This window comes from Tribolium castaneum, chromosome 3, assembly GCF_031307605.1.
Source record: "Tribolium castaneum strain GA2 chromosome 3, icTriCast1.1, whole genome shotgun sequence".
Classification (NCBI taxonomy): Eukaryota; Metazoa; Arthropoda; class Insecta; order Coleoptera; family Tenebrionidae; genus Tribolium; species Tribolium castaneum.
Window position 1 is genome coordinate 16116046 of NC_087396.1, and position 23367 is coordinate 16139412.

A 23367-nucleotide genomic window follows, 5' to 3' on the forward strand; every position below is an offset into this window, starting at 1 on the left:
TTTTCTAATGATTTGATAATTTTCCTGGTGTGAACTTGGCTGTAGAAAACGAGAATGGTGGGGAAATGGTGCTAGCTCCATGCGTGCAGCGATTGTCTGGTCGACTGTAATTTTTGGTGCTATCTCTCTCTTATTCTATGGGTGCTAACTTCACCGACATGAAGAAGATGACAGATGTCAAAAATATGAATTTAGGTTATATTTTTATTTGGTCTGTGACTTCATGAAGATAAATATTTTTTAATGTAAGACTGGCGCTTTGCATATTCCGGGCATGGCCATTGCTGAAGTGGCAATTGATTTGTTTAAATCAACCTTTAGTATTAACACAAACACTTCAGATATAAAATTTTTACGCGTACAAGAAGAGCCCTACAACACTCTGGAACAGAAACATGAATTTGGTGAAAAAGTGTGTGTTTTGCACACTGTTAGCTTAAGCATATTTAACATCGAAGTTAATTTACGAATTCTTTGTTTCAAATATGTAAATTGGTGTATTTGTGTTGGCTTTTTTACGAGACGATTTTCCAGGACGATCACGTAGAAGTGTTGAAATTAGAGATAAACGTACCAAATGATTCGTTTTCTCGTGAAGTCGCCCCGTGTAAGAACTTCCTCCAACGCAAAAGAAACATGAACTTGACGTTTGAACTTCTAATCAAATTTGCAAAGTTGTTCGAAATGAGAAGATTGATTTGTTGGACTGTATTTAAGAAATACCCTTTGATAATAGTGACTGAAAACGAGGCCGGGATTGCGGTGAAGTGTTACACTGCTAATTTCAACCGAAATCTTCTAGATTTCAACTGGACTATTAACTGGATAGTGGAAGAGTGTGAAGTGAGTGATTTTATTGAGTTCTATTTAAACAATTCAGGTAAGTTTTATTCAAACAACGGAAAACAAAATAATTTAGCAGTTTTGAGCAAAAGACGTAGAGGAAAAGTCAGGGAGAAACTTGAAGTGATAGTCCAACCCCACATTGACTTTCACACAAAATTAAAGTTGTGGAAGTCCGTGTTGGAGAATCTTTACAGCCGCCCCAGCGCCCCAACGACTGACATTTTGGAGATATCCTCTGACGAAGACGACAGCGTCATAGAAATAAGTTAAATAAATTTTATTCCGTTAAATATAAATATATATTTTCTTTTAATCAAGCTCAGAAATTCATTCGCCCTTCGTTCCACGTCTCCGAGCTCACTACTTTCTTCTTGGACTTGGGCGGCTGCACTAGCCCGCAGCAGCTGGGCCTCGTGGGCTTCTCCCCCTCATCCTCGTTATGCACCGACGGATTCGACACCCTCCGTATTTCAAAATTATCAGCATTGCTAATCTGGAACCTCCGATTGGCGTTCTCATCCCCAATTTTCCTAAACTCCTCCATCCTGTCAGTAATCGCCACCACGCTCGGATCCCGCTTTTCCAAAGGTGGCTTCTCCACCTTCGGCATTTGGTCCAACTTGGCGATGATGTCCTGGTGCTCCTGGTCGAACAAGTCCCTGTTGAGCGAGTACCGCACCTTGAGCCCCTCGTGGGGCTTCCTCTGCGACGACGAGTCGCTCAAGCTGGGCCTCGGCAGCGGCAGTGTTGACAACGCCTGGGCCGCCCTCTCCTCCAGGTCCGTGTCCCTCATTTCGGCCTCGCTGGTGATGGTGCCGCTCTCCTGGGCCCCAATGTAGGCCAACTCCGGTCTGGAGCTGCGAGGCCGCGAGGAGGAGCCCCGTGTGGGAGTGAAGGAGTACTCGAAAATTCGCAGGTCTTTGTCGCCTCGGTCCGAACTGCGGCTGGAAGTGTATGACTGGCGTTCTGGCTCTTCCAGGACCCGGGGCGGTTTCTCCGCCTCGTATTCATCGTCTGCTAGAAGTCTGTAGTCCTCAACGAGACTGCTTTCTGTTGGGGAAGCCGGAAGGGACGCTTCAGGCGATTCCTCTTCGGGTTCAGGGGGTGGGGGGACTTTGATGGGAGGCTCTTCCTCCACAGGAAACCCCGGGATTTGTTCATCCGGTTCAGTTAGATCACACGAAGTCATGCTTGTTGTAGCGTCCGCTAGCAGGAAGTGGTACTTCCGGGTCGGATCATCCGACTGGAGATTTTCATAGTCGGATTCTAGCAATTTCGTTGGGTCGTCTTGTGCGTCAAGAAAACGATCAAGTTCGGGCGAATTATCGTCCCTTGAAGGCATTTCTTCGGTTTGGGGCGCGGCGGCACTTTTATTGGTGCTTTTGCAAGTCCTGGACTGACACTTACTGTTTTCCGCCGGTTTCGTTTCTTCCAGTTGATCTTCGCTTTCGGACGTTTCCGATATTTTCCACTCAATTTCCTTGGACTGCTTCCTGCCTTCATCCGGCTTTTTCAAAATGGGGTCCAAACCCACCGTTGGCGCCGCCACAACCTCGACATTGTTGTGCTCCACCGGTAGAAAACCGTAACTTGCCTGTTGGATTTTCTTTAATTCTACACTAACGCTATCGGCGACATCGGGCAACGGTTCTTCGACGCTGTATACGCTTCTTTGCAACAAATTTACTCTGGAAAGACTCGCGTTTTGGGATTCAGTGTCTTTCGCTGAATCGAGGAGTAAAGATGAAACGTTTTGGATTAAGACTGGGATTGTCTTTTTTTCGAGCATTGTTCGGGGCATGCAGACCGGGCCGTCCACGAGGATATACTCCTCGTTTTCGGTGCCGTCAACTTGGATTTTGAGGGCGGTTTTTTGGAAGGAAACGCTACAAAAGCAGTGCGTTCCGGTTTCGACGTTGTAGAAAATTATTTGAGATTCGGTGTTGTCGGGATCGTCTTTGTTGACGATTTTGACCATGCTGTGGACACTTGTTCCGTTTGCGGAACAGTAACCACTAGCGGAGCGCTTTGGGGAACTGACTTGTTCAGAGCAGTGTTCGGGATCTATGCAAGAAGGACCGTTGTCCTGTTTGCCTGTTTCATCGTTTTCAACTGACTTGGGCTCTTCTACAACTACAAAAATAGTTTAGACCCAACTACGAATATCTAAAGGTTAGGATCTGAAACGACGTAATACAAAGTTTTCAGAACAATAAATTTGAAAAAATTTTGTTGTATAACGGTTAACACATAGCAAACAAAAAAATACAGGCAGATAGAGCATTAAATTCTCAATAGTAAGACGCAAACATAATTCAATAACTTTATCGTAAAATAGTAGTGCCTAAAATGTTACTTCTGGGCCAGGACATTTGGCGTCTTAAAAACAAGGCAAAATCTTACAAATTTAGCTGTTTGCCCTAAAAAAATCTCCCAAAATAATGGAAAATTACCTCAAGAACGCTCTAAAAAACTAACAAAATACCTTGTTTTTACACAACCCAAAATGGATTTTTATTTCTGGACCAAGCCATTTGGCGCATGCAAAAAAAAGTAAAAACAACACTAAATCAAGGAGGATACTACGATATTTGACGTCTGAAAAATCTAGGCAGAATCCTAAAAATTTATATGATTTCCCAAAAGTAAACAACCGAAAAAGACATAAATTGTAAGTGAGGTAATTTTAATTGATTTTTGCATGCGCCAATTGGCTTGGTCCACAAATGAAGAGCTATTTTTGGGGTGTCTAAAATGAAGGCATTTTGTAAGTTTTTTGGATCTTTTTCACTTTAGACTCTGCCCCATATTTTTCAAACGCTGCGAAAACGGTTCCAGATGTAAGAAGGATGTTAGGAAGAAAGTTGCAGAGAATTAAATTTCCTACAAAAAAGGTAGCGAGACCATATTCCTGTCTTCAACCATTTAGGTCCCAAAGTTGTTCAAAACGCTCAAGCGACGGATTTGCTTCATTTTGCCGGTAGTCAAGTATTGGAAAGTTAATTTATACCTAAACCGTTGAAGATAGAAATATGGTATCGCGAACTTTTTGTAGAAAATTTAATTCTCTTTAATTCTCCAACTTTGTTCCTTATACTTTTTTTGTAACTTCAACCGTATTTGGAGGGTTCGCAAAATTATAAGGTGGAATGGGAATTGTAAGGAATTATAAGGTGGAATACGGTTGAAGCTACAAAAAAGTGTAAAGAACAAAGTTGTAGAGAATTCAATTCCTATAAAAAAGTTCGCGCTACCTTATTTCTATCTTCTACATTTTAGGTATAAATTAACTTTTCGTTACTCGACCACCAGTAAACTGAAAGGAATCCGTCGTTTCTATGTCTTCTACGAAGGAAATTAATCTCTACAAATAATTTCTTCCTAATATTTTTCTTACATCTTTAACCGTATTTGCAGCGCCTTGAAAAATACAGGACGAAGCGCAAATTTTAAATAATTTTTTTCTAATGTTTCTTATGAAAATTTTAGTCGTCAGTTTTTTTTTTCAGTCTGTTAAGAGTGCAACGCTCAACATTTCTGCATTTGTTTCCAAGTAATTAGTGAATTGGTAGAATTTAAATTAATTTAAAACGATTTGACACCGAGACAGCGCCCTCATTTTTACTCTGCCGTACTATTTTTTTGGGTTTAGATAATACTTCGATTTTGTATCTCGTTTCGTCTCCTAAGTTACAGTCCTCCGTAGACCCAACTTTAACTAATTTACCCACCTTGAACTTTTTCCTCCGACTTCACAACTTCGGCTTTCTTCCCATCATCCTGTACTTCTTCGGCAACATCCCGCTCTGCGGCCACTTCCTCCTGTTTTCCCTCATTCACATTTTGTTCTTCGTCCGTTACATTAGCATCCGAAATCGATCGTTTCTCATCCATATTTTCGTCTGTCTTTTCAACGGTTTCACAATCACATTCCGGTATTGTTTTATCTTCCAATAAACCACATTCCGGATCACATTTGGATTCATCTTTTTCCGGCTCCTCGTCTGGACTACCACATTCCTCATCACATTTAAATTCCGACTCCTCTTCCAAGGCCTCTTCTTCTATGACTGCTGGTTCTGGTTTTTCTTCAACAATCGGATGAAGTGGACAGTTCTGATTGTTGCAAAAACACGTCGTTTCCGACTGAGTCCCCATTTCACAACATTTACAAAGGGCACTTTGCACTCCCCCTTCTGCTCCGCATTCACACATTTGCTCCCTTTTCGGCAAGGGAAAATTCAACTCTTTCTTCAGTGTTTCTATTTGTGAGCGCATTCTTCCCTAAATCATCGTTTTTATCGCTTTTTTATTGATGAGATGGCTTTTCGCAGCAGTCGTTTGCGATGATTCTCCCGGTTTCTCTTAAAAATTTTAACAAAAAGTACCTTTTTTAAAGTTTGGGGTCGCAATTCCGAGCTGCAAAAAGCCGTTCAGTTGCAAAATACCTCATCCAGGCGCCCTTTGTTCGCTTGAATGTGGCTCTCGAACAGCTTTTCCATCTCACTGTCCTTGTAGATGTTGTTTCGGAGTATGTCTTCGGTTATTTTCAGCAGAAAGTGAACGTATTCGTGCTCCTCGGGCCCGCTGTAACACTCTGTCAAGCCCTCTTTTAGAAAAAGTTTCGTACCTTGTTTTCGGCTTTTCGGGACTTTTCCGCTCGTTGCTCATTTTTCTTCTTTGTGGTGATTTATTCATTTTATTGTTTTTCGCGGTCTTGGGTTTATTTACATCATTTCGTTTCTCGTTAAATCGCGGTTCTAATCTAGTCGCAGTGGGTTCCAAGCTCGGTGCTCGCCTCGTCCGACAGTTATTATTCGTATTCCAATTCTGTTGAAGCTCGGTAAGGAAAAGTTTTGAGTTTTTAAGTGTTTACCCAGTCGGTCCTTTTGCAGGGTGCGCTCGAAGCCCTTGTCGTGTAGAAGTAGTTAGAGTGGGGACACGTACTAACATAATTTCTAAAACAAGAATTAAAACTAATGAAGAGATTTTCCGCGTGCTTGGGGTTACCTTTGGGGGCATGTCGGAGACCTACATGATGGTATTTTTGGTCGGCATTCATTGTAACCTTTGAAAGACCAACAATCAACCACTGGTTTGGCTTTGAGGAGTTTTTTGTAATGGTTGAGCATGTGGTAGTATAGGTCTAAATTCGCGAGGCCGATTGTCATCTTTTCGAGGAGGTTTGAGTGAGCTGACTGTTGAGGAGTGAATATGGCGGGTTTGTTTGTATCGACTCGTGTTAAAGTAACCCAAAGTATCGACCGTAAATTCTACCCAATTAGAACTTTTCTTTGGTGCTAAATATCGCCAAAGAACCGTTTTTCGTAATAAAAAACTGTTAATACTCACCCCACATACTTTTAACATATCTCCAAATTTTGCCGAAATTTTAGCACAAAGAATTTTGACACGATTAGTGTCAAAATTGACACAAATGCCAGTCAAACACTTGCAATAATTAAACATGATTTTTATTTATATACAATCTGGAATGATAAATAACAATACTTTATATACATGGACGTGAACAATAAACATAATTAAGTACGTAACGAAAATACTTTTTCTTCCCTAGACAGAAATAAATATCACTCATGCCCCTTTCGAAATACTGCTTAAAGCATAACTTGCTCCCTTAGTCATTTTTTAGTCCGATTTTTGGGAGCTATGAAATCCAAATCAGGGATTGTTGAAATTTTATTTTTCGGTGCGGTATAATTCAACGTCTCGAAATGCGTCGGATTCATGATAATGTTCGTGGGGGCTGCCTTCTGATACCCGTTGACTTGAGGGGGCGGCTGACTTGACACAAAATCGCTCCAATCATCGTCATCGTCTTGACTAGCCCCCGGAAAATTCGCCGCGAACTGATTACTAATAATAGAGGGCTGAAACTGATTCATTGGGGGCCGAAACATTGGTTGAACACTAGTTTGAACCACTGATTTTGGCATATTCGACGACAACTTCGTCTGAACCAAACCGCTAGGGGTTATAACCGGAATCGGTTGTTTCGGGGCTTGAACACTATTCAAATTAAGAACCGACAAAGGCAAGTCCGGAGTCGCAGTCCGGTCGGGCATAACCGGCTTCATAACCGGATTTGTAACCGAAACAAAATCACTCCATTCGTCGTCATCAAGCGACTTTCCTTTACTAATTTCCGGTTTCTCCTCTTTGCGGGAGTAAGTCAACTCGATGTTTCTGATGTCTTCATCGGTGACTCCGGGCTCCGGCCAATTTATCTGCGTCATTAGAGTCGAACTTGGTTTTAACGGCTCGACCGGAACCGGTTTTAACGGCTCGACGGGTAGGGGTTTTAACGGTTCGAGCGGAAGAACCGGCTTTAACGGCTCGGGTTGGACCGGTTTAAACGGCTCCATTGGAAGAACCGGTTTTAACGGCTCAGGCTGGACCGGTTTAAACGGTTCTGCTGGAAGAACCGGTTTTAACGGCTCAGGCTGGACCGGTTTAAACGGTTCTGCTGGAAGAACCGGTTTTAGCGGCTCAGGCTGGAGCGGTTTAAGCGATTCCAGCGGAAGAACCGATTTTGGCAGCTCAGGCTGGACCGGTTTTAGCGGCTCTGGTTGGACCGACTGAAGAGATTCCACAGGAAGTGACGCATGAAACTCCGTAAACTCGTCTTCTTCAATCACTTCCTCTGCTGCTGGTCCGCTAGTTTCACTTGCAGAGATATGTTGACTATTAGTTTTGGTCGTTTCGAATTCGCTCAAGTCGGGCAAATTTTTGTTTTCTTCGGGTAAAACCATTTGGAAATCGTCAAATTCATCTTCGGGTTCGGCTATAACTGGTTCTTTTCGCGGTAAATCTGGTGTCAGAATCGTCGGTTGTAACCATCCCGGTTTGCTCAAATCGGTTTGTTCGTTCGAAATGTGGGTCTCACGAAGGGGTATTAGTTTAGGCGAATGGAATGGCGAAAAGTCGGTTTTTTCATTTTCTTTGGATACTTGAAGTTCCGGTTCGAACAAATCCGGTCTGGATGACACCGGAGGCAAGAAATCGGAATTTTGTGACTGGGTTGTTTCTTCAGGTACGTTGGCTGACAGTTCGGTTGACGTGGCTGTAAGATTACACAAAAAGCTGTTCCGGAATTTGTTTGGCCATGGTTAGCTGTCCGCACATTTGTGCAGAAGAATATTATTTTGGTTATTCGTCCGAATGAGAAAAAAATGCGATGTAAAATTTAAGCACAAAAGAGGAGTATGCCGCTGGTATCTACATTAAAGAGAATCGACAAATTAAAAACTTATTGCGTTTCTATCACCGTAATGTGCAGATTAATTTGTGTGTTAGTGAGTCACTATCATGAAAAATCAAACAAATTTTAAAATGACCGATATAGTCCTGTGTTATGGAAGTGCAAATATTGTTTCAAGAGTTGACAAATTATACCGCAAAAAATATCCAAGCGTACTTTATAGAAATGTCAATAAGAGCCTCGAATCTCATCTTCTAGAGGCTGTAAAAAAATCCGTCAACAAGTACCCGGCAGTTAGCTCGTGCAGCTTCAGATTTTTGAGAGCAAATGTTGCACAATTATTGTATTAGTATGTAGAAAGTGTATTGTTTATTTGGAATTTTTGCTTAACTTGTCGTTTCACTGGTTTTTATTTATTTAGAGCATCTTTACGTTATTCCGTAAACTATAAAATAGTAGTGCCTCTCTTTTTAATTCGTTTTTGCGGCTATTTAAGTTTTGATTCACCAGAACCTTCAGAAGCGTCCCGTTAGGAATGGAAGGAATTAAGGGAAATTTTACTTTAAAAGCTAAGTAAAAATAATAATTGCAGGGTAAAAAATTGTAAACGTTGTAAAAACAGTAATTACTATTAAAGATTATTCACATTATAAAAATTCATCCATGCAAATCCCCGTGATAATAAGAGAGGCGAGGCTACTCCTGTTTTATTTCCACCTACCAAATACGCCCTTAAAAAATTTGGTTTCTTTTAGAGATGGTTTTTAATCAAATCTTCACGTCAAAAATTGTATTTAGTTCTTGTATTGTCTAGCATAACAGATATTTTGATTACGTACCCACCTAGATAGTATGTATAGTGTTTTATAAATACATTTTTTTTTTTAACAAATCTTATTAAAAATACATTAGCATTTACATTTTAAAATTAATTAATTAATAAAGCAATTATACACTAGTCGTGGATTAGTTGAAGATTTATCTAGGCTTATGGTATAGTAGACAACTTCTTTTATGTATACCATAGACTAAGTACACTCTCTCCTGTACCTATTTAGCTTGAACGCTTGAGCCTGACATAGGTATTACGTTTATATGGACGGATAGCCAACACAATATTCGTCCGCACAAATTGGTTTCGCACGAGTGCTATTAAAAGTTTTTTCTGCTACCTGTACTTACATTGCAACCATAAATCCCATTCGTCGAGGAGATCGTTAGAGGGTGTGGGGGATTGGTTAGTGGGATTAGTGGAGGGAATGTCTAAGGACGCTACCAACTGTTCTAAATCTAACAGCATAGTTTGTGAGTCTTTAATATGTCATGAGATTTTGTTTAGGATTTGTGGAAATGTACATTAAGGAATCCATTGAGCGAGCGTGAAAAAAGTTTCAAAGTATATTAGCGCTCACGACTTGCATACTTAATTTCTCTATCGAATTGAACAAAATACTTACAATCAAGAGGATTTATCAATCCCGAGCCGTTCCAATCGAACTGAACCGTTGGAATATCACTAATTTCCTTCTGACTAGAATTACTGGACGGACTCGAAACGTTTTGAACCGGCGTTGGAGTGAGTATTTCGGTTTTAACCGGCTCCAGTGGCGTCAAACCGGCGAATCGCGGCATCGAACCGTTCCAAGCGGGGCCATACAACTAAAATTGACTCAATTAAACCAAATTTAACCACGTTCACGTGCCTCACGATATTTCTTGTATCGATATTCAATGATTTAAGGAACATTTTCTGGCTGTTTGACTTCGACCACTGATACACCAGAGCGTTAGTTTCCGTAACATCCTTCAGTTCGTCAAAAATGCGATTTTCTGTTGTGTAATCAGCAGCGACGCAATCGTCACTGTCTTGTTCGATATCGGGGAAAAATTCCTTCAAAATTGCTTCGCTTTTTTCAAGAGCATTTTTCACGTCAATCTCGGGAAGAGTCGACTTTTCGCAACTTTGCGAAAAATCGCCGAATTCTGACGATTCAAAATCGCCGAAATCGTCATCTTCTTTACTCTGTTGCGGAGGTTCAACAAAATCGTCGAATTCGTCGTCTGATGCCTCCTTATCGTTACTAAAATGGTTTTCAAAGTCGCCGAAATCGTCTTCAGTTGATTTTTGTTCACTTTCAGACACTTTGAGACTGACTGAGGACTCGCTCAGATCGTTCTCACATTTGTCGTTAATCTCTTCAGAGAAGTAATCCTCAGATTTAATCTCATTACTTTCAGAAATGTCATTTGTCTTTTCACTAAAAGCCTCAAATAGATTTTCGTCATTGCTGAGGCTATTTACTCCATTTTCTACTTGAGTTTCATTTGGTAGAGTACATTGAAGATCAGCGAAATCATCATCTTCAATTTTTTGGTCATTAAAGTCGGCCTCAAAGCCATTTATTTCATCAATTTGTTCACTAGAATTGACTTTGATCTCAGCATCTAAGCTTTTTCTCCTGTCTTGAAAATCTTTACTGACTTCCTCACACACTACGGAGTCTTCTACGTTCTCAGTTGGCATTTCTTGTGTGTTTTTTTGGCTCTTGTTGCTATTTATATCTAAACTGACTTTGGAAAGGTCGGTTTTCAGTTCTGAGGATTTTTGTGGTGAAGGTGGTAAAGAGAAATCTATGATTTATTGTTATTATAATTGAAAAGAGGGCAACAAAATTTACCATCACAGTCAAACGAATCAGCAGCGGCCCGAAAATCCCCAAATTCGTCGTCGTCATCCTCGTCAAGTGGTCCTACAATTGGAGGTGGTGAACTGCTCAAAAGCGGCGGAATCAAATTCGACATCTGCGAAGATGCAATTATTGCTAAATCTAATTACAACACCGACCTTGAATATTACAATAAACGTGATGCAAAATAATTAACTACCTGAATGAGAAATGATGGAAAATATGTCACCTGTGTTGAATAATAAAACAACCAAATTTATGTTTCTCGAACACTCTTAAATTAACAACGACCAACCACCAAGCACCGCACAATTTGCAATCAGTTGGAACGTCCTGGCTGTTAGTTATTCACTTTAAGACGCAAATTTATTTTTTTAACACAAATGACAACCAGCCATTTTGACGTTACTAATTACATGTCATTGTCAAATGTGGGGATTTTTGTTTTTAGATCGTTGAGATTGGCATTATACTTATTTTTTTAATTATTTTATTTAATTTAATTTTTTTTTTACATTAATTTAAACATTATTCTAATGTAAATTGTACTGAAATATAAAATAACATAAAAACTTCTAGTGTGAATGCATTTCTTTTAAATCAAATAGAAAAAGTCAAATTCCGCGCCAATTATGTGACGTAAAAACTTCAAGGTTAATTCAAGTTACGACTTGTTTATTTTTTATTACAATTTTTAGAATAAATCTTCTACACAGTCGAATTTTGCAATGTTTGTGGAAGTTCAAAGACTAGGCGAAGAAGAAATTTTAAATAGATTTCCCTTGGGGGCCCATGTTTTAGGGCGCGGTCCTGCTTTACAGGTAATGACACTAGCCTTGCCCTAAAATTTTGCTAAATCTATAAATTTCAGTGCAACGACAAGCGAGTATCACGAAATCACGCAACTTTGGAAGTTACACCAGATCACGTTAAACTCACTTCTGTATGGCCTTTTGATTGCGTTTTAACTTTGATTGTTTACAAACTAATTGCAGATACATGTCAATCCTTGTTTTCTCAAAGCCGCAGAAAGCAAAACTCTAACCATTCTCAAAAAAGATACAAGCACGCAACTGAATGATGGTGACAGTTTTGCGTTTCTTGCTGAAGATCACTGGTTTAAAATCAACATTGTCCATGAAGATTTAAATGAAGAAAGGGCTGATAATGGTGCAATTAAAAGTGAGGCGGTGGTCAAACGGCCACATGAAAGTCCGGAAGAGGAAATACCACCAGAAAAAAAGATCAAAATTGAAGAAGGTGAAACTAATGAAGAAGTTCCACCAAATCCAGAGATTAATATTGGAGAAAATGAAGAAATAAAAATGGAAATAACGAGTGAATTAGATATAACTGACTCAGAAATAAAAGTCGAACCGTCAACTTCCATTCAAGATGAAGAAATCTCGACTAACGTTCCTGAAAATGAAGAACAAGGGTCTGAAGAAATGAAGAAAGAAGATCCAGATGGTGAAAATCCCGGCACTTCAATCCCGAAACCACGGCGTGAGCGTTGCTGGTATGCAGCCCAGTGCTACCGAAAAAACCCCGTTCACAGACAAGACTTCACCCATCCTGGTGACTCAGACTTTGAGAGTGACCCAGAAGACAACAGACCCTTTTGCACTTACGGCGCCTCTTGTTACAGAAAAAATAAGCAACACAGAAGAGACTTCAAACATCCACTACAACAAGCCCCAGTGAAAAGTAAGAATGTTTGCTGTAATTTATGTATATATTGTAACAAAAAGCCAAAAGATGGTTATGAAGAGTAATAAACATTTTTTATTAATTGGTTTGTTTTATTGGACAGAAAAACGGTCCCGAAAGAAGGTTCAGCGTTTAAATGTGGCCGATAGTCAGGAAATGCGCGAGTTGGATTCCGAGTCTGAGGACGATCCATTTGTTGTTAGTGATGATAGCGAAGAATATGAGGGAGAGTCAGATGATGATGACACAGATTGGGAAGACTCGCAAAATGCGGATGAGGACAGCGAAAATGTTAAGAGACTGGTCAAGGAAGCGAAAAAATTTGTAAATAAATAAATAGTTTCAATAAAATATATATATTTTTTTAACTGTATGAGTTTAAATTTATGCGCCTCTTCTAATAACAAGCACTTGCAATTCGTGCGTAGTTACCTTCTAAAAATGCAGTGGGTCAAATTAATCGTCAATAACTTTGTAGTGTAAGCATTAACAAGAACCAGCTGATCGCCTGTATTATTCACAATTTGACAGATCAACACTGGTTTATAGGTTAGGTCACAAGTGGGGCTAAAAATGCAAAATTTTGCGGCTTAATAACATGGCAAGCCCTGAAAGTGGCGACATGGCACAGTTCGGCGAAATCGACAAGTCCCGCGACCGCTACCCTTGCTGCATAGTCTGGACCCCAATCCCGTTCCTGACCTGGCTTTTCCCCATTATTGGGCACATGGGGATAGCCCTGTCCTCGGGGGTTATCCGGGATTTTGCCGGCCCTTACTACGTTTCCGAAGACGACATGGCCTTCGGCCGCCCTACTAAGTACTGGCAGCTGAAACCGTCACTGGCACACGGGGGAATTTCCGGCTGGGACCGTGCAGTTACTGAAGCTTCAGAAATTTATAGCGGACGTATGCACAATTTATGCTGCGATAATTGTCACTCTCACGTTGCCACCGCGCTTAATCTGATGCAATATGATGATTCGAAAAGTTGGAATATGGTGAAATTGGCATTTTTTATGTTGTTGTACTCAAAGTATGTTAGTTTTGCTGGGTTTGTTAAGACATGGCTGCCGTTTTTGATTCTGGTTACTTTAATAGTGTGTGCGTGCGTTTTTACAAAATAAATGGTTTAAATACTTAATTGGGTGAGAAAAATTTGTAAGGAGAGAGCCCCAGGCTGTTCCATGAAGAGCTTTACCATTTTACCATGGACTATGCTGCAGACTGTTCGGCAACTGTTTAGCTGCATTCCTGATAAAAACATTAGGAACTTTTTGATGTCCACTATTGAGCTAACTTTCTGCTGGTCCTCTTCTTGTGAATCTGATGAAGTCAATTCCAATTGTCCAACTAGAATTATAGAATTATTTATATATGATGTTGTGATTTTTATATTACTGGCAAAACTTTCAACTCCTAGACCGGGAAAATGTGATGATAGCGTAACAATGTTCGTTTTTATTTGAAATGTAAGTCGTCCATCCTTTGTAGCTGATACAGTTAAACTGTGACTCATATTCCTCATTCTTTCAACTATTGTTTTAATCGTTTTTAAATTAGGCATTTCTATTGAAACCTTTAAACATTAAATTATTTTTGTATTAAGTAACCGTCAAATAAAATACGTGAAAATCATTAAATCTTGGTTCCTCATAATCATTCCAATGTTTCCTAGAAATCACTTCAACTGGAATATCATGCACACATTGTCTGCTTTGTGTAGCCTCAGACGCCTAGAACAAATGCTATAACAAAGATCAAAAACGCATGGTTTTACCATTTCCATTTCAAGTGTTAGACAAGGAGAATCTTTATTGGTTAATTTAATTTTTAGTGACTTAACATTTTGCTTTAGAATTGATAACGACCTTGCCAAGAGTGCTAAAAAATTAACTCATTCCTTAATCCTCAATTAATTGCACAAGTAGTACCTGTCGAAAACTCTAAATAAATCTCATTATGTTCTTCTGTAACCCCAACCAAGTTATATTCTCTAAAATAAAAACTAACAGGTAATTCGCACCACGCTAGTGGCCTTCTAGGTCCGTTATCTTCGTCTGATATTATGAAATACACTTTTCTTTCTGTTATTCGCATTACACATTCTTTTGAAAATCTGGAAAGGCCTGTAGCTATGTCTGAAAAGAAGACAGTTATTTCTGTATTTAATAACATTTTTTTAATACTCATAAAATCCTTCATTACTGAAGTGTCTGTTATGAGACCACGAAATTTCATAATGGATTATTTACTAATTTTTAGAACTCTATTTTTATGACTATTTGTTATAACCTCACTTTTTGTAATTTGTAATAAATTTTTAAATGGGTAGCCAACCTAGACAGCAAAAAATTACTAATAAAAGCAGCCTAAAGGGCGCCTATTTAAAAAATATTGCTGTTAATTTAACAAAATAAGATTGTTTTATTATGTATTTGTTTTATAAAAAAATCAATATTAACTCGTACTATGCAAGTTTTATGTGTCTTATATTTCTTTATCACGCTTGCTAAGTTTAAATGTTATGGTCCTGATGGTATATCTCCACTATCTCAATGATAACATTTTATCAGGAAAGATTATTTCCGTTGAGACTATATCTTATCATTTAACTCTAATCAGATTTTCTCAGTGTTACTAATTAAAGTTATTTTTTGTACATTTTTGTGTAATTCTTATTGAACAAAATGTCAAAGTTATTTACCGTTTGTTTGTCCTGTTTATTATTACTATTTCTTCGTGAGTAACTAGTTACATAATAATTTACGCCCATTTTGCAAACTCGATCTTGTAGAGTTATCAACAAATTATGCACAAAGCCCATCTACTGATTCTTCTACAGACACGCCTATAACTACTACTACAGACTCCACCCCATCTACCACTGAAGAAACTGTTCCACCTACCACCACTGAAACTCCTTCTTCCCTACCTACCACAACAACTCCTCAAACTGAAACACCGACAACAACTGAAGCCCCGACTACTGAAACTCCTACCACTACTGAAGCTCCGACTACTGAAACGCCCGCTCCAACCCCGATCCCTCCCCACAGGATCACCGAATCCTTCACGTGGAGCTCCAGAAAACTGGACCAAAATCCAATTGTTGTAACAGTTCCCGATGGATATTTCATTTCGGTCACCGTTTCTGGTGTTAATATGGCCAATGGAAACTACTTACTAATTCAAGGAGGAGAATCATACTCAGACCAAGCAACCGATGGTAAAGTTTTTGCAAATACAGTGGAAGGTCCTGTGAGTTATTTGTTCAAAACTTCTGCTGTTTATGGCTATTGTGAAACGGCAAATAAAAACGCAGCCGATGAGGAGCCTTTGTATGACTTTGTGGCAGTATTTGAAGTCGCTGGTAGGTATTTTGTATTTCCCAAAATATATTTTTTTGAAAAATTATAATGCGATTAAAAGGTGATGGACCTACAACAACTGTAACCACCACTTCAACGACTCCAATTACCGTTCCTACGACGGAAAAAGGGGCTTCCACTTACGTCACTGTAAACATCTCTGGCAAAGCTTTAAATGATTACTACGAAGAAACCACTGTAGACGCATTCAAAGAGTGTGTTGTTACAATGGCCACAAATTATTGCAAAGACCAAAATATTTACCTCACTCATGACATTACGTTAGAGTTACTACCCACGATTTAATTCTTTTCCCCTAACTCGATTTTTTGCAGCAATGCTTATGTGATGATCTCCGAAATATCTCGTTGTCCTTACTCGTGGCCACACAGCGAAACCTGTGTCCGAATCACCTTTAAATTACCAATTTTCTACAACGAATCTTCCAGCGTTCAAGATTATCAATTAAATACCGAACGTCTGGAAGACATGTGGCTACGTTGGGACCAATTAGACGATCAGTGTTTCAGCAATCATTCATTTTCAGTTTATGAGGAACCGGATATTGAACAATCAATCGTTTGGTGGGCGATCGGTATAAGCATTGTTTTGCTTGTTTTCATTGCTTTGTTGTGGTTTTTGAAGAGTTTCAGTGCGAAAGTTAAATCTGTGATTAAAAAGAGGTAAAAAAATAGAAAGTTATTGACTCTGCATAATCTTCTATTTTAGGATGAGGCGACACAGCGATACAAAATCGATTATTTCGCAACGGGAGAGTTACAGTTCGTTGACTCCACACTATCTGCAGGATCATCTAGACACACCAAAGCTTTTTGAAGGATAACACTGCATTTTTGAGCGGTTTTGTTTTTTACTCAAAATTTAATGTATTAAAAAAATACAGTCACTAAATAATGTACGTGGTTTTCAATTTATTATTGCATCATTAATTAATTAATCAAAACGCCGCCATAAAAAGTGGTGGTAGGACAAGGTGGTATTGTTAGAAAGGGTGTGTTTGTATTGTTGGTTGCCTACGTTAAAAGTAAAATCCCAAAAATATGCCGAAAATATATTTATTGTAAAACTAGGCAATAAATCTTCATAAATAAATAGCAAACAATGACTACAGTTACTGTAAATTTACGTGTAGAAAAACTATAACAACATATACAAATAAAACAACAAAAATCTACACACGCATACTCATTACTCAATGATCCAGAATCCGCATATTACCGGACACTATCTTATTTTCTAAATTGGCACCTGACGGAATATCGATCCGTTCTCCGTGATTCGCGATTATAATTACAGTACCCTGTAAAAACCAATTACAAAAATCAAAACACAACCAAGACCCACCTTCAACGAGACGCCCCTGCCAAACGTAACATCCCCCGAAACGGTCAAATGGTCCAACTCGATCAAATCGGGAATCGTCGCAAAGCGCCCCAAAAAGTCCTTCACTTTCGCGAAATGATTATCCCCTAACTTAACCAGTGGCGTAGTGGGGAACATCCTTTGTGGCGACATCACCAACGACCCATTTTTCAAACTGTACAAATTACTCATGACTAGAAGCAAATCCTGTGTTTTTTTCACCGGCAAAAATCTACTCCGCGGCACATTTATGCCAATGCCTGCCTCAAATGATTTCATCGCCGCCCCAACAGCCGTCTCCAACTGAATCACATTCAAACCATTATTCAGACTTTTATTATTGATAATAATCTCAAGACTGAGCGAACCCTGAGCTAAGACTCGCTCAATAGCTACAAAATAAAAATTGTAACGCGGTACGATTTTTCAACCAGTGGCGTACCGTCAAGTTTTGCCCACAAGTTATTCGTATTGAAAAATTTGAACGTTTTGACCGATTTGAAGTCGTCGACGTGCTCTTTGGGCACTTGCGCGATTTCCAATAAGCGCAGTTTGTTCTCGTATTGGATCAAAGTACCGCCCTGGAAAATATAGATAAATAGAATAATATAAATAATTCAGTCCCGCGATTAGAACTGATAAAACAAATGCAACGCAATTCATTACGTGTCATTGCCAATTACTTGTAATTTATTAGAAGTATTTTGTCGGTTCCAAGCATTACAAGGCAATTTTTTTGCCATATCATCTTTACAGGGTGTTACGAATTTTTGTGCCAAGTCATGCAATGCTAACGGTTTAAATTTACACATAACTTGTAAAAAATTAGCAAACTTTTAAAATTACTACCAGTACTGTCGCCAAGTACAGGGTGTTTCACACAAACTTTACGAAGCCTGCGCCCAAAGTACACACCCAAATATACAAAAGTCACAAAACATTAGATACATTTAACACAGCATTTAATTAATTATTTGTTATTAATTTTAAACTATACATTTTTAATTAATTTAGTTAATTAGTCACTAACTAAAAATGTTGCAATTGTTTGAAGGGGTGAACAGATTAGAAAAGCAAGGCTCGAAAAATTAGGTGAAACACCCTGTATATTAAAACACTAGTGTTACTTCCCAAAAAATAAAAACGAGATCTGGTAACAATTGCATAAAAAATTACCATGATGCATTTTTGAAAAAACAGTGTATATTCCATTTCAGTTAATAGTAGAATTTTGCAGCAGCGCATGTGAATTTTTTGGAATGAAATAAAGCACAAATTGAGTTTCTGTATAAGAAAAAAATTCTGTATTAAAAGTGGTTAAACTAAATCCCAGCCACAAATTTTGAACCAAGAAAACCCACCAAAAATGATCAATTTGTGCTCCATTTCACTCGAAAAAATGCAAATGCGTTGTTAGAAAATTATACTATAAACTAAAAAGAGATATAGTCACAAAAAAGTAGAAAAATGCTAATTAAGACACTGCTTCCTGTTAATAAAAACTAATGTGGGACTAATTGTAATCACTAATCAACAACTTAAGAGTTAATTTTTTATAGTACAGACCTTGACGTCAGCCCTAGTCTTATCGGTGACTTCCATAACGAATTCATGTTGGACTTTATCTTTCGGATTCAGTACCATGTTAAGAATATTCAAGTCAACTGTAGCTCCCAGATTATCGATGTTGGAAATGAAGCAATATTCCCGCCCTTCTTGTATGAATTTGCGCAAGAGGCCTGAATTTTTGAAACTTTGGTAAAAATCGCCGTGACCTGGAGGATACCACGATTCCAGGTCGTTATGAATATCGATTTTCTTCGTGATAGGCATTAGAGTATCCCTGTTGATTCTGGGGTAACACGACTGGTTAAAAGTGTGAATTTCAACTTGAAGATTCTTGTATTTGCGGATCACTTTTTGCGTGTCTTCATCCGTGTTGAAGGAATTCATGAGTATTAGAGGAACGTTAACTTTGTAAGTCTTGTTCAAGTGCTGAAACGAGCGATGAGTTAGGTGATTTCAAGATTTGTGGTCCTTACTTCGATTTGCTGCACAGTTAAGTCGAGGAAAGTGAGTTCGTTTCTGACCGCGATCACCGATTTGGGCCCGTGGCAGCCCATGGACGTCCCGAGCCCTCCGTTCAACTTAACAACTACCAATTTATTGAGCATATTGTGTATAGTATCTGCAGTTGGCGTCTCCAGAGTACTGTAATCTCTAACAGCATCATTAGGCAACTTCTCAATTTTATCCCAATCAACAGAAGGTCCAGTTTCTTCGAGAAACCTTCCAAAGAGTGCTGCAAATCCGTCGAACTCTTTCCGGATCTTCTCCTTTTCATTGTCGGGCGCCGTTGATAGAAGCTTGTCCAGTTCCTTTTCCAGGAGGTTCAAGGCGTCCCGTTTGGTGGCTTCCAGAAATTCGCGCGAGCCGCTGGAGGCCCTCGAATGGCCCCGGACCTACCGACAAAAAATAAAAACGTCAAAAATCCAAAAAATGGTTACCATTTCGAACATTTTGACGCGTTTGCTAGGTTGCTAAGTTTATCACTGGTGATGTTTCGGCCTTGACGGCTTGTTAAGTAATTGTTTCGGTACGTACCCGTTCTAGCAGAGAACTCATTACGAGTGTGTGGAAAAGCAACGATTACTGATCGCTCCTGATGGACACTTAGTTTATATCCGAGTTGATAAGTTTCGTTTCCGCGATAATAAGTTTTGAGAGAGTCGACTATTATTAGACATTCGGGCCCTTATCGTTCGTTTGAGAAGAACGGCATGGATAAACAAAAGTGATATTGCTAATTATGTAAGTGGTCATTTACAACACGCACATGACTCGGTGTTTATATTTGTGTTTGGTTTAGAACGGGACTATTTTTGCCTAGTAAAAATTCGACGAATCTGTAGATAAATTACTAATGGACTTATGAGTATAATCGACAAAGACACTCAAGATAATTCAGTGTGTTCACCGAAACAATTCGTTTAGATAACGATGAGTTAGAGAGAAAAACGTTATCGTTAAAATTTATTACCACGATTTGATTGCTCTTGTTTGTTAGACTCATCGTCGTAAAAATCGAATTTTTACAGCACGTATCTTATTGATACAAGACATAAAATGACTTTTACACCCGCTCGTAACAATAAGAAAAATGTAAAATACGCGGTCGTTATTTACCTTATTTTAATTTTATGGATCATGATAATAATACTCGCAAGCAGCCTTGACACGTTTTTGATATTTTATTCTACTTTTCTTATTTTTTTCTGAACCTAAATTATAATTGTCTATTTTGTTTTCATCATGCACATCACCTGGCCAATATTAGGTAAAGATTATTTTATTGCTTATAAATCATCCAAATATTATATTAAATTTTGTTACAATTTTTATTGCAATATAAATCATAATTAAGACCACATTTCTTGCTCAAACTGATTGGGTGAAAAATGTGTTTTCCATCGGTGTTGTCTAATACATACATGCCACGAAGAATACAAATATAGTGACATTTAGGTAAGTACAGTCACAATCAAAAAGGATGAGGCCTCTACCAAAGGGGCCGGATAGCAAAAGTCCAACTAAAATCTTTTTGGCCATAAATTTCAACAGGTTAGTTTACAAACTGGTACCCAGCTGGTTTATAAACTAGCTAACCATACTACACATTAACCGTATCGTATCGAAAAGATTTGTAATTGCGGTTTTAGGGGTGTCATTCTTTTTTATCGTGACACTACGCCCAATAAAAACTATTATTAAGCTCGAAAGGTCTAACACTGTGTGAACCATGCTGTATAATTTGTTTTTTTAATTTTCAAAACTGAAAAATCTTGAAAGAAATACTGAAATCACAACTGATAACAGCTGAAACTCTACATGAATTATGAAACTCTGCATAAGAACTAAATAAGAAACAACACAGTTTCATAGATCTTGGTGTAATTATAACTTGTTTCATTTGTACAATTTAGTGTCCCTCTTGATAATTAAAAAAAAAAAACAACTGGCTATCCTAAACAGTCCCGACTGCGTTATAATTATAACCCACATTTACTGGTAAAATTGCAAGTAATTATTATGTAGAACATACTTGTACAATTATATGAGGAACAATAGCCGCTTCATAGAACAAAAATAATAAAAAATTGCGTACAAAAGTCAAGTGGCGGCAGGTACAATAAATTATAAATTAACGAACAATGCAATTTAGTTTTACTATTCTGTTGCTTAGTCCAGTGATAAATTAGTAAGTTTTTAATTTACAGTAATGTAAAAAAAATGTAAAAATATATCTATAATAATTTATTGCTTGCAAGTTAAAATGCTATTATGGTGACCTACAAACGTTTCGTTATTTTTGTTTGTTGCATTATTTCTTACAAGTTAGAACCATTTTATGTACTATTTAATAGTTCTTTTTACTGTTTAATTAAAACAATGAGCAAACGATTTGCCTTAATTTTGCTTAGCAAAGTCGCTTTTAAAGAATACCTGCCACATATTATACTTTTTCACAGTAATACGTTATCAGATTTTAGATAAATAACTTATCAATGCAATATAAATTATATAACACAATACAAACTTGAAACGTGTAGGTGAGTAATAATTAATAAAATAATAAATAATAAATTAATGTCTGTAGTTTTCTATTATAATTAAAATATTATTAGAACTGATTCAGCATTTTATAAACAATACACTAGTTAAATTACAATAAGTAACAAATATACATAGGTGGTAACTTTACACAATGTCCTTGTCCTATTTTACAGATTTGTTACTTATTTGTTAAATGATAAATTCAAAATTAAATTTCAAAGAATCAAAGACACAAAATAAACTTTGCATGATGACTGCGCCACTGTCCAAAGAACAATTTAAAATGTTAGTTTCAATTATGTAATTGGAAGTTAAATGTAAAAACTACCTTCTTACACCAAAAGCAATTGTAATGACGCAATAGTATTCTTACAATCTAGTTTCGTTGTTTATCAGCAATTGAATACAATGTCCATACAACGTATAAAAAATGTAAGCATATTTGAGCCATTCTTTTGTATATACTTTAATTCAATTAAATACTAAGCACGCCTCTTATCTTTAAGTATTTTTCGTTCCTGATAATTTTTTCTCATTGCCAACAAATGAATGGAAAATAAATTGTGATTAAAACAACAAAACCAGGTTAAGCATACATTGAAAATTAAAATTGCCACAAAAAGTAAAACCACGGTTGTGGAAATTGCGTTATTATTATTAATTTATTAAACAAACAAATCGTAGCATTCGTAGCGGAATCAGTCGGAAAAGTTCAGCGGTCGCGAAAGGTCGTCAAAGGACATCGATACTAAACCCCGTAAATAAATCTCCGATAACCCGAACGATATTAACAACATCAATTAAGTACTCACTTTTTTCTCCTGGTCGACCATGGCCCTAATTTTCTTCGACCGGAAATTGCCAAAATGAAATGACCGGTTTCAGTGTATTTTCTCGTCTGCAGGTTAGTCAAACATTGCGCAAACTCCAACCCCAGAGGCGTACCCAGATGACGAATAGAGGGTTGCCCCATTTTGCCCAAGGCAAGGTCGTGAAAGGTAATTAAAAATGCAGCAAACAATCCCACGTTTTACTTCTTTCTATGTATTTTGTGATTCACATTTCTACCATAACCGAATTCTAAGGTTTCGGACGGGGGTCTAAAGAACTGGGGATTCCCACAGCGAACTTTGACGAAGACGTGGTGGGTAATTTGCCGGAAGAAATCGAACCCGGGGTGTACTTCGGATTCGCCCAAATCGAAAATGGACCGATTTACAAAATGGTCATGAGTGTGGGGTGGAACCCCTTCTACAAAAACACCAAAAAGTCGATGGAAACTTACATTATTCACAAATTCGATGAAGATTTTTACGGAAAAATTCTCAAGGTCGTCATGCTTGGGTATCTTCGCTCGGAGAAAGACTTTAAAAGTGTGGAAGATTTGATACAGGCTATCAATAACGACGTGCTTGAAGCACAAACAAAGCTGGACGAGGAACAGTTCGCTAAATATAAATGTGACCAATTTTTTACAAGTTAATAAATAAACTGTATTAAAAATGCTTTCACCTTTTGTAACATGTCCCTTGAAC

General features: G+C 38.1%; 9 protein-coding genes across 16 annotated transcripts; 5 read left to right on the forward strand and 4 right to left on the reverse strand.

Annotated features, from left to right (window-relative positions):
* The first annotated feature begins 134 nt into the window (after positions 1 to 134).
* Positions 135 to 1163, forward strand: LOC103313636 (uncharacterized). The gene is made up of 3 exons (XM_008197414.3): positions 135 to 487; positions 535 to 880; positions 923 to 1163. Exons 1-3 carry the CDS (start codon positions 275 to 277, stop codon positions 1114 to 1116), a joined length of 753 nt encoding a protein of 250 aa, XP_008195636.1. The 5' UTR covers positions 135 to 274; the 3' UTR covers positions 1117 to 1163.
* On the reverse strand, positions 1109 to 6296 carry LOC103313637 (uncharacterized). 2 transcript variants are annotated; one of them, XM_064355540.1, is made up of 7 exons: positions 6199 to 6296; positions 5857 to 5914; positions 5723 to 5804; positions 5477 to 5676; positions 5295 to 5433; positions 4578 to 5130; positions 1109 to 2973 (listed from the first exon to the last, which is right to left on the reverse strand). In XM_064355540.1, the coding sequence occupies exons 1-7, from the start codon at positions 6203 to 6205 to the stop codon at positions 1166 to 1168; spliced, it is 2847 nt and encodes a 948-aa protein (XP_064211610.1). In that variant the 5' UTR covers positions 6206 to 6296; the 3' UTR covers positions 1109 to 1165. The 2 variants fall into 2 exon arrangements, with proteins under 2 accessions (XP_064211610.1, XP_064211609.1); XM_064355539.1 differs by having other exon boundaries at positions 1109 to 2979.
* Positions 6297 to 6303: 7 nt separating this feature from the next.
* Positions 6304 to 11183, reverse strand: Afti (Aftiphilin). Of its 4 annotated transcripts, none has more exons than XM_064355543.1 (6): positions 10985 to 11183; positions 10747 to 10870; positions 9777 to 10699; positions 9526 to 9727; positions 9251 to 9379; positions 6304 to 7930 (listed from the first exon to the last, which is right to left on the reverse strand). In XM_064355543.1, the coding sequence occupies exons 2-6, from the start codon at positions 10868 to 10870 to the stop codon at positions 6489 to 6491; spliced, it is 2820 nt and encodes a 939-aa protein (XP_064211613.1). In that variant the 5' UTR covers positions 10985 to 11183; the 3' UTR covers positions 6304 to 6488. The 4 variants fall into 4 exon arrangements, with proteins under 4 accessions (XP_064211613.1, XP_064211612.1, XP_064211611.1 ...); XM_064355542.1 differs by having other exon boundaries at positions 10747 to 10896; positions 10955 to 11183; XM_064355541.1 differs by having other exon boundaries at positions 10955 to 11182.
* Positions 11184 to 11369: 186 nt separating this feature from the next.
* Positions 11370 to 12833, forward strand: LOC103313635 (uncharacterized protein). The gene is made up of 4 exons (XM_064355545.1): positions 11370 to 11576; positions 11627 to 11698; positions 11751 to 12462; positions 12569 to 12833. The coding sequence occupies exons 1-4, from the start codon at positions 11484 to 11486 to the stop codon at positions 12799 to 12801; spliced, it is 1110 nt and encodes a 369-aa protein (XP_064211615.1). The 5' UTR covers positions 11370 to 11483; the 3' UTR covers positions 12802 to 12833.
* Positions 12806 to 14912, reverse strand: Hus1-like. 2 transcript variants are annotated; one of them, XM_008197409.3, is made up of 6 exons: positions 14654 to 14912; positions 14399 to 14605; positions 14245 to 14348; positions 14093 to 14200; positions 13866 to 14043; positions 12806 to 13817 (listed from the first exon to the last, which is right to left on the reverse strand). In XM_008197409.3, exons 1-6 carry the CDS (start codon positions 14703 to 14705, stop codon positions 13597 to 13599), a joined length of 870 nt encoding a protein of 289 aa, XP_008195631.2. In that variant the 5' UTR covers positions 14706 to 14912; the 3' UTR covers positions 12806 to 13596. The 2 variants fall into 2 exon arrangements, with proteins under 2 accessions (XP_008195631.2, XP_064211616.1); XM_064355546.1 differs by having other exon boundaries at positions 12806 to 14043.
* LOC660372 (uncharacterized protein) lies at positions 13064 to 13591 on the forward strand. Its single transcript, XM_966609.5, has one exon. The coding sequence runs from the start codon at positions 13064 to 13066 to the stop codon at positions 13589 to 13591; it is 528 nt and encodes a 175-aa protein (XP_971702.2).
* Positions 14913 to 15050: 138 nt separating the features above from the next.
* LOC103313634 (G8 domain-containing protein DDB_G0286311) lies at positions 15051 to 16752 on the forward strand. Its single transcript, XM_008197411.3, has 5 exons — positions 15051 to 15206; positions 15262 to 15837; positions 15897 to 16116; positions 16171 to 16518; positions 16565 to 16752. Exons 1-5 carry the CDS (start codon positions 15155 to 15157, stop codon positions 16677 to 16679), a joined length of 1311 nt encoding a protein of 436 aa, XP_008195633.2. The 5' UTR covers positions 15051 to 15154; the 3' UTR covers positions 16680 to 16752.
* Positions 16753 to 16895: 143 nt separating this feature from the next.
* UGP (UDP-glucose pyrophosphorylase) lies at positions 16896 to 22784 on the reverse strand. Of its 3 annotated transcripts, none has more exons than XM_008197402.3 (6): positions 22645 to 22784; positions 19261 to 19680; positions 18785 to 19213; positions 17661 to 17799; positions 17201 to 17610; positions 16896 to 17156 (listed from the first exon to the last, which is right to left on the reverse strand). In XM_008197402.3, exons 1-6 carry the CDS (start codon positions 22663 to 22665, stop codon positions 17049 to 17051), a joined length of 1527 nt encoding a protein of 508 aa, XP_008195624.1. In that variant the 5' UTR covers positions 22666 to 22784; the 3' UTR covers positions 16896 to 17048. The 3 variants fall into 3 exon arrangements, with proteins under 3 accessions (XP_008195624.1, XP_008195625.1, XP_008195626.1); XM_008197403.3 differs by lacking the exon at positions 22645 to 22784 and adding an exon at positions 19823 to 19962; XM_008197404.3 differs by lacking the exon at positions 22645 to 22784 and adding an exon at positions 19726 to 19837.
* On the forward strand, positions 22123 to 23337 carry Rfk (Riboflavin kinase). The gene is made up of 3 exons (XM_008197405.3): positions 22123 to 22264; positions 22737 to 22830; positions 22918 to 23337. Exons 1-3 carry the CDS (start codon positions 22241 to 22243, stop codon positions 23313 to 23315), a joined length of 516 nt encoding a protein of 171 aa, XP_008195627.2. The 5' UTR covers positions 22123 to 22240; the 3' UTR covers positions 23316 to 23337.
* Positions 23338 to 23367: the final 30 nt, after the last annotated feature.

Bases quoted from the DNA above. Each gene is read 5' to 3' on its own strand.
- LOC103313636 (XM_008197414.3), top strand. From the start codon at position 275: ATGGCCATTGCTGAAGTGGCAATTGATTTGTTTAAATCAACCTTTAGT. The intron at 488-534 runs GTAAATTGGTGT...ACGATTTTCCAG, and splicing joins GAATTCTTTGTTTCAAATAT to GACGATCACGTAGAAGTGTT. The intron at 881-922 runs GTAAGTTTTATT...ATAATTTAGCAG, and splicing joins GTTCTATTTAAACAATTCAG to TTTTGAGCAAAAGACGTAGA.
- LOC103313637 (XM_064355539.1), bottom strand. The intron at 5,434-5,476 runs GTACGAAACTTT...AGAGTGTTACAG, and splicing joins CCCGAAAAGCCGAAAACAAG to CGGGCCCGAGGAGCACGAAT. The intron at 2,980-4,577 runs GTGGGTAAATTA...CTATTTTTGTAG, and splicing joins GTCGGAGGAAAAAGTTCAAG to TTGTAGAAGAGCCCAAGTCA.
- Afti (XM_064355543.1), bottom strand. From the start codon at position 10,870: ATGTCGAATTTGATTCCGCCGCTTTTGAGCAGTTCACCACCTCCAATT. The intron at 10,700-10,746 runs GTAAATTTTGTT...AATAAATCATAG, and splicing joins TGATTCGTTTGACTGTGATG to ATTTCTCTTTACCACCTTCA. The intron at 9,728-9,776 runs GTGAGGCACGTG...AGTCAATTTTAG, and splicing joins ATATCGATACAAGAAATATC to TTGTATGGCCCCGCTTGGAA.
- LOC103313635 (XM_064355545.1), top strand. From the start codon at position 11,484: ATGTTTGTGGAAGTTCAAAGACTAGGCGAAGAAGAAATTTTAAATAGA. The intron at 11,699-11,750 runs GTATGGCCTTTT...AACTAATTGCAG, and splicing joins ATCACGTTAAACTCACTTCT to ATACATGTCAATCCTTGTTT. The intron at 12,463-12,568 runs GTAAGAATGTTT...TTTATTGGACAG, and splicing joins ACAACAAGCCCCAGTGAAAA to AAAAACGGTCCCGAAAGAAG.
- LOC660372 (XM_966609.5), top strand. From the start codon at position 13,064: ATGGCAAGCCCTGAAAGTGGCGACATGGCACAGTTCGGCGAAATCGAC.
- Hus1-like (XM_064355546.1), bottom strand. From the start codon at position 14,705: ATGAAATTTCGTGGTCTCATAACAGACACTTCAGTAATGAAGGATTTT. The intron at 14,349-14,398 runs GTACTACTTGTG...TTAATTTTTTAG, and splicing joins TTATTTAGAGTTTTCGACAG to CACTCTTGGCAAGGTCGTTA. The intron at 14,044-14,092 runs GTATTTTATTTG...TAATGTTTAAAG, and splicing joins CAAGATTTAATGATTTTCAC to GTTTCAATAGAAATGCCTAA.
- LOC103313634 (XM_008197411.3), top strand. From the start codon at position 15,155: ATGTCAAAGTTATTTACCGTTTGTTTGTCCTGTTTATTATTACTATTT. The intron at 15,207-15,261 runs GTGAGTAACTAG...TCGATCTTGTAG, and splicing joins TTTATTATTACTATTTCTTC to AGTTATCAACAAATTATGCA. The intron at 15,838-15,896 runs GTAGGTATTTTG...TGCGATTAAAAG, and splicing joins GGCAGTATTTGAAGTCGCTG to GTGATGGACCTACAACAACT.
- Rfk (XM_008197405.3), top strand. From the start codon at position 22,241: ATGTCCATACAACGTATAAAAAAT. The intron at 22,265-22,736 runs GTAAGCATATTT...TCTCGTCTGCAG, and splicing joins CCATACAACGTATAAAAAAT to GTTAGTCAAACATTGCGCAA. The intron at 22,831-22,917 runs GTAATTAAAAAT...CCGAATTCTAAG, and splicing joins CCAAGGCAAGGTCGTGAAAG to GTTTCGGACGGGGGTCTAAA.
- UGP (XM_008197402.3), bottom strand. From the start codon at position 22,665: ATGGTCGACCAGGAGAAAAAA. The intron at 19,214-19,260 runs GTAAGGACCACA...CGCTCGTTTCAG, and splicing joins TAACTGTGCAGCAAATCGAA to CACTTGAACAAGACTTACAA. The intron at 17,611-17,660 runs GTACGCCACTGG...TTTATTTTGTAG, and splicing joins CTTGTGGGCAAAACTTGACG to CTATTGAGCGAGTCTTAGCT.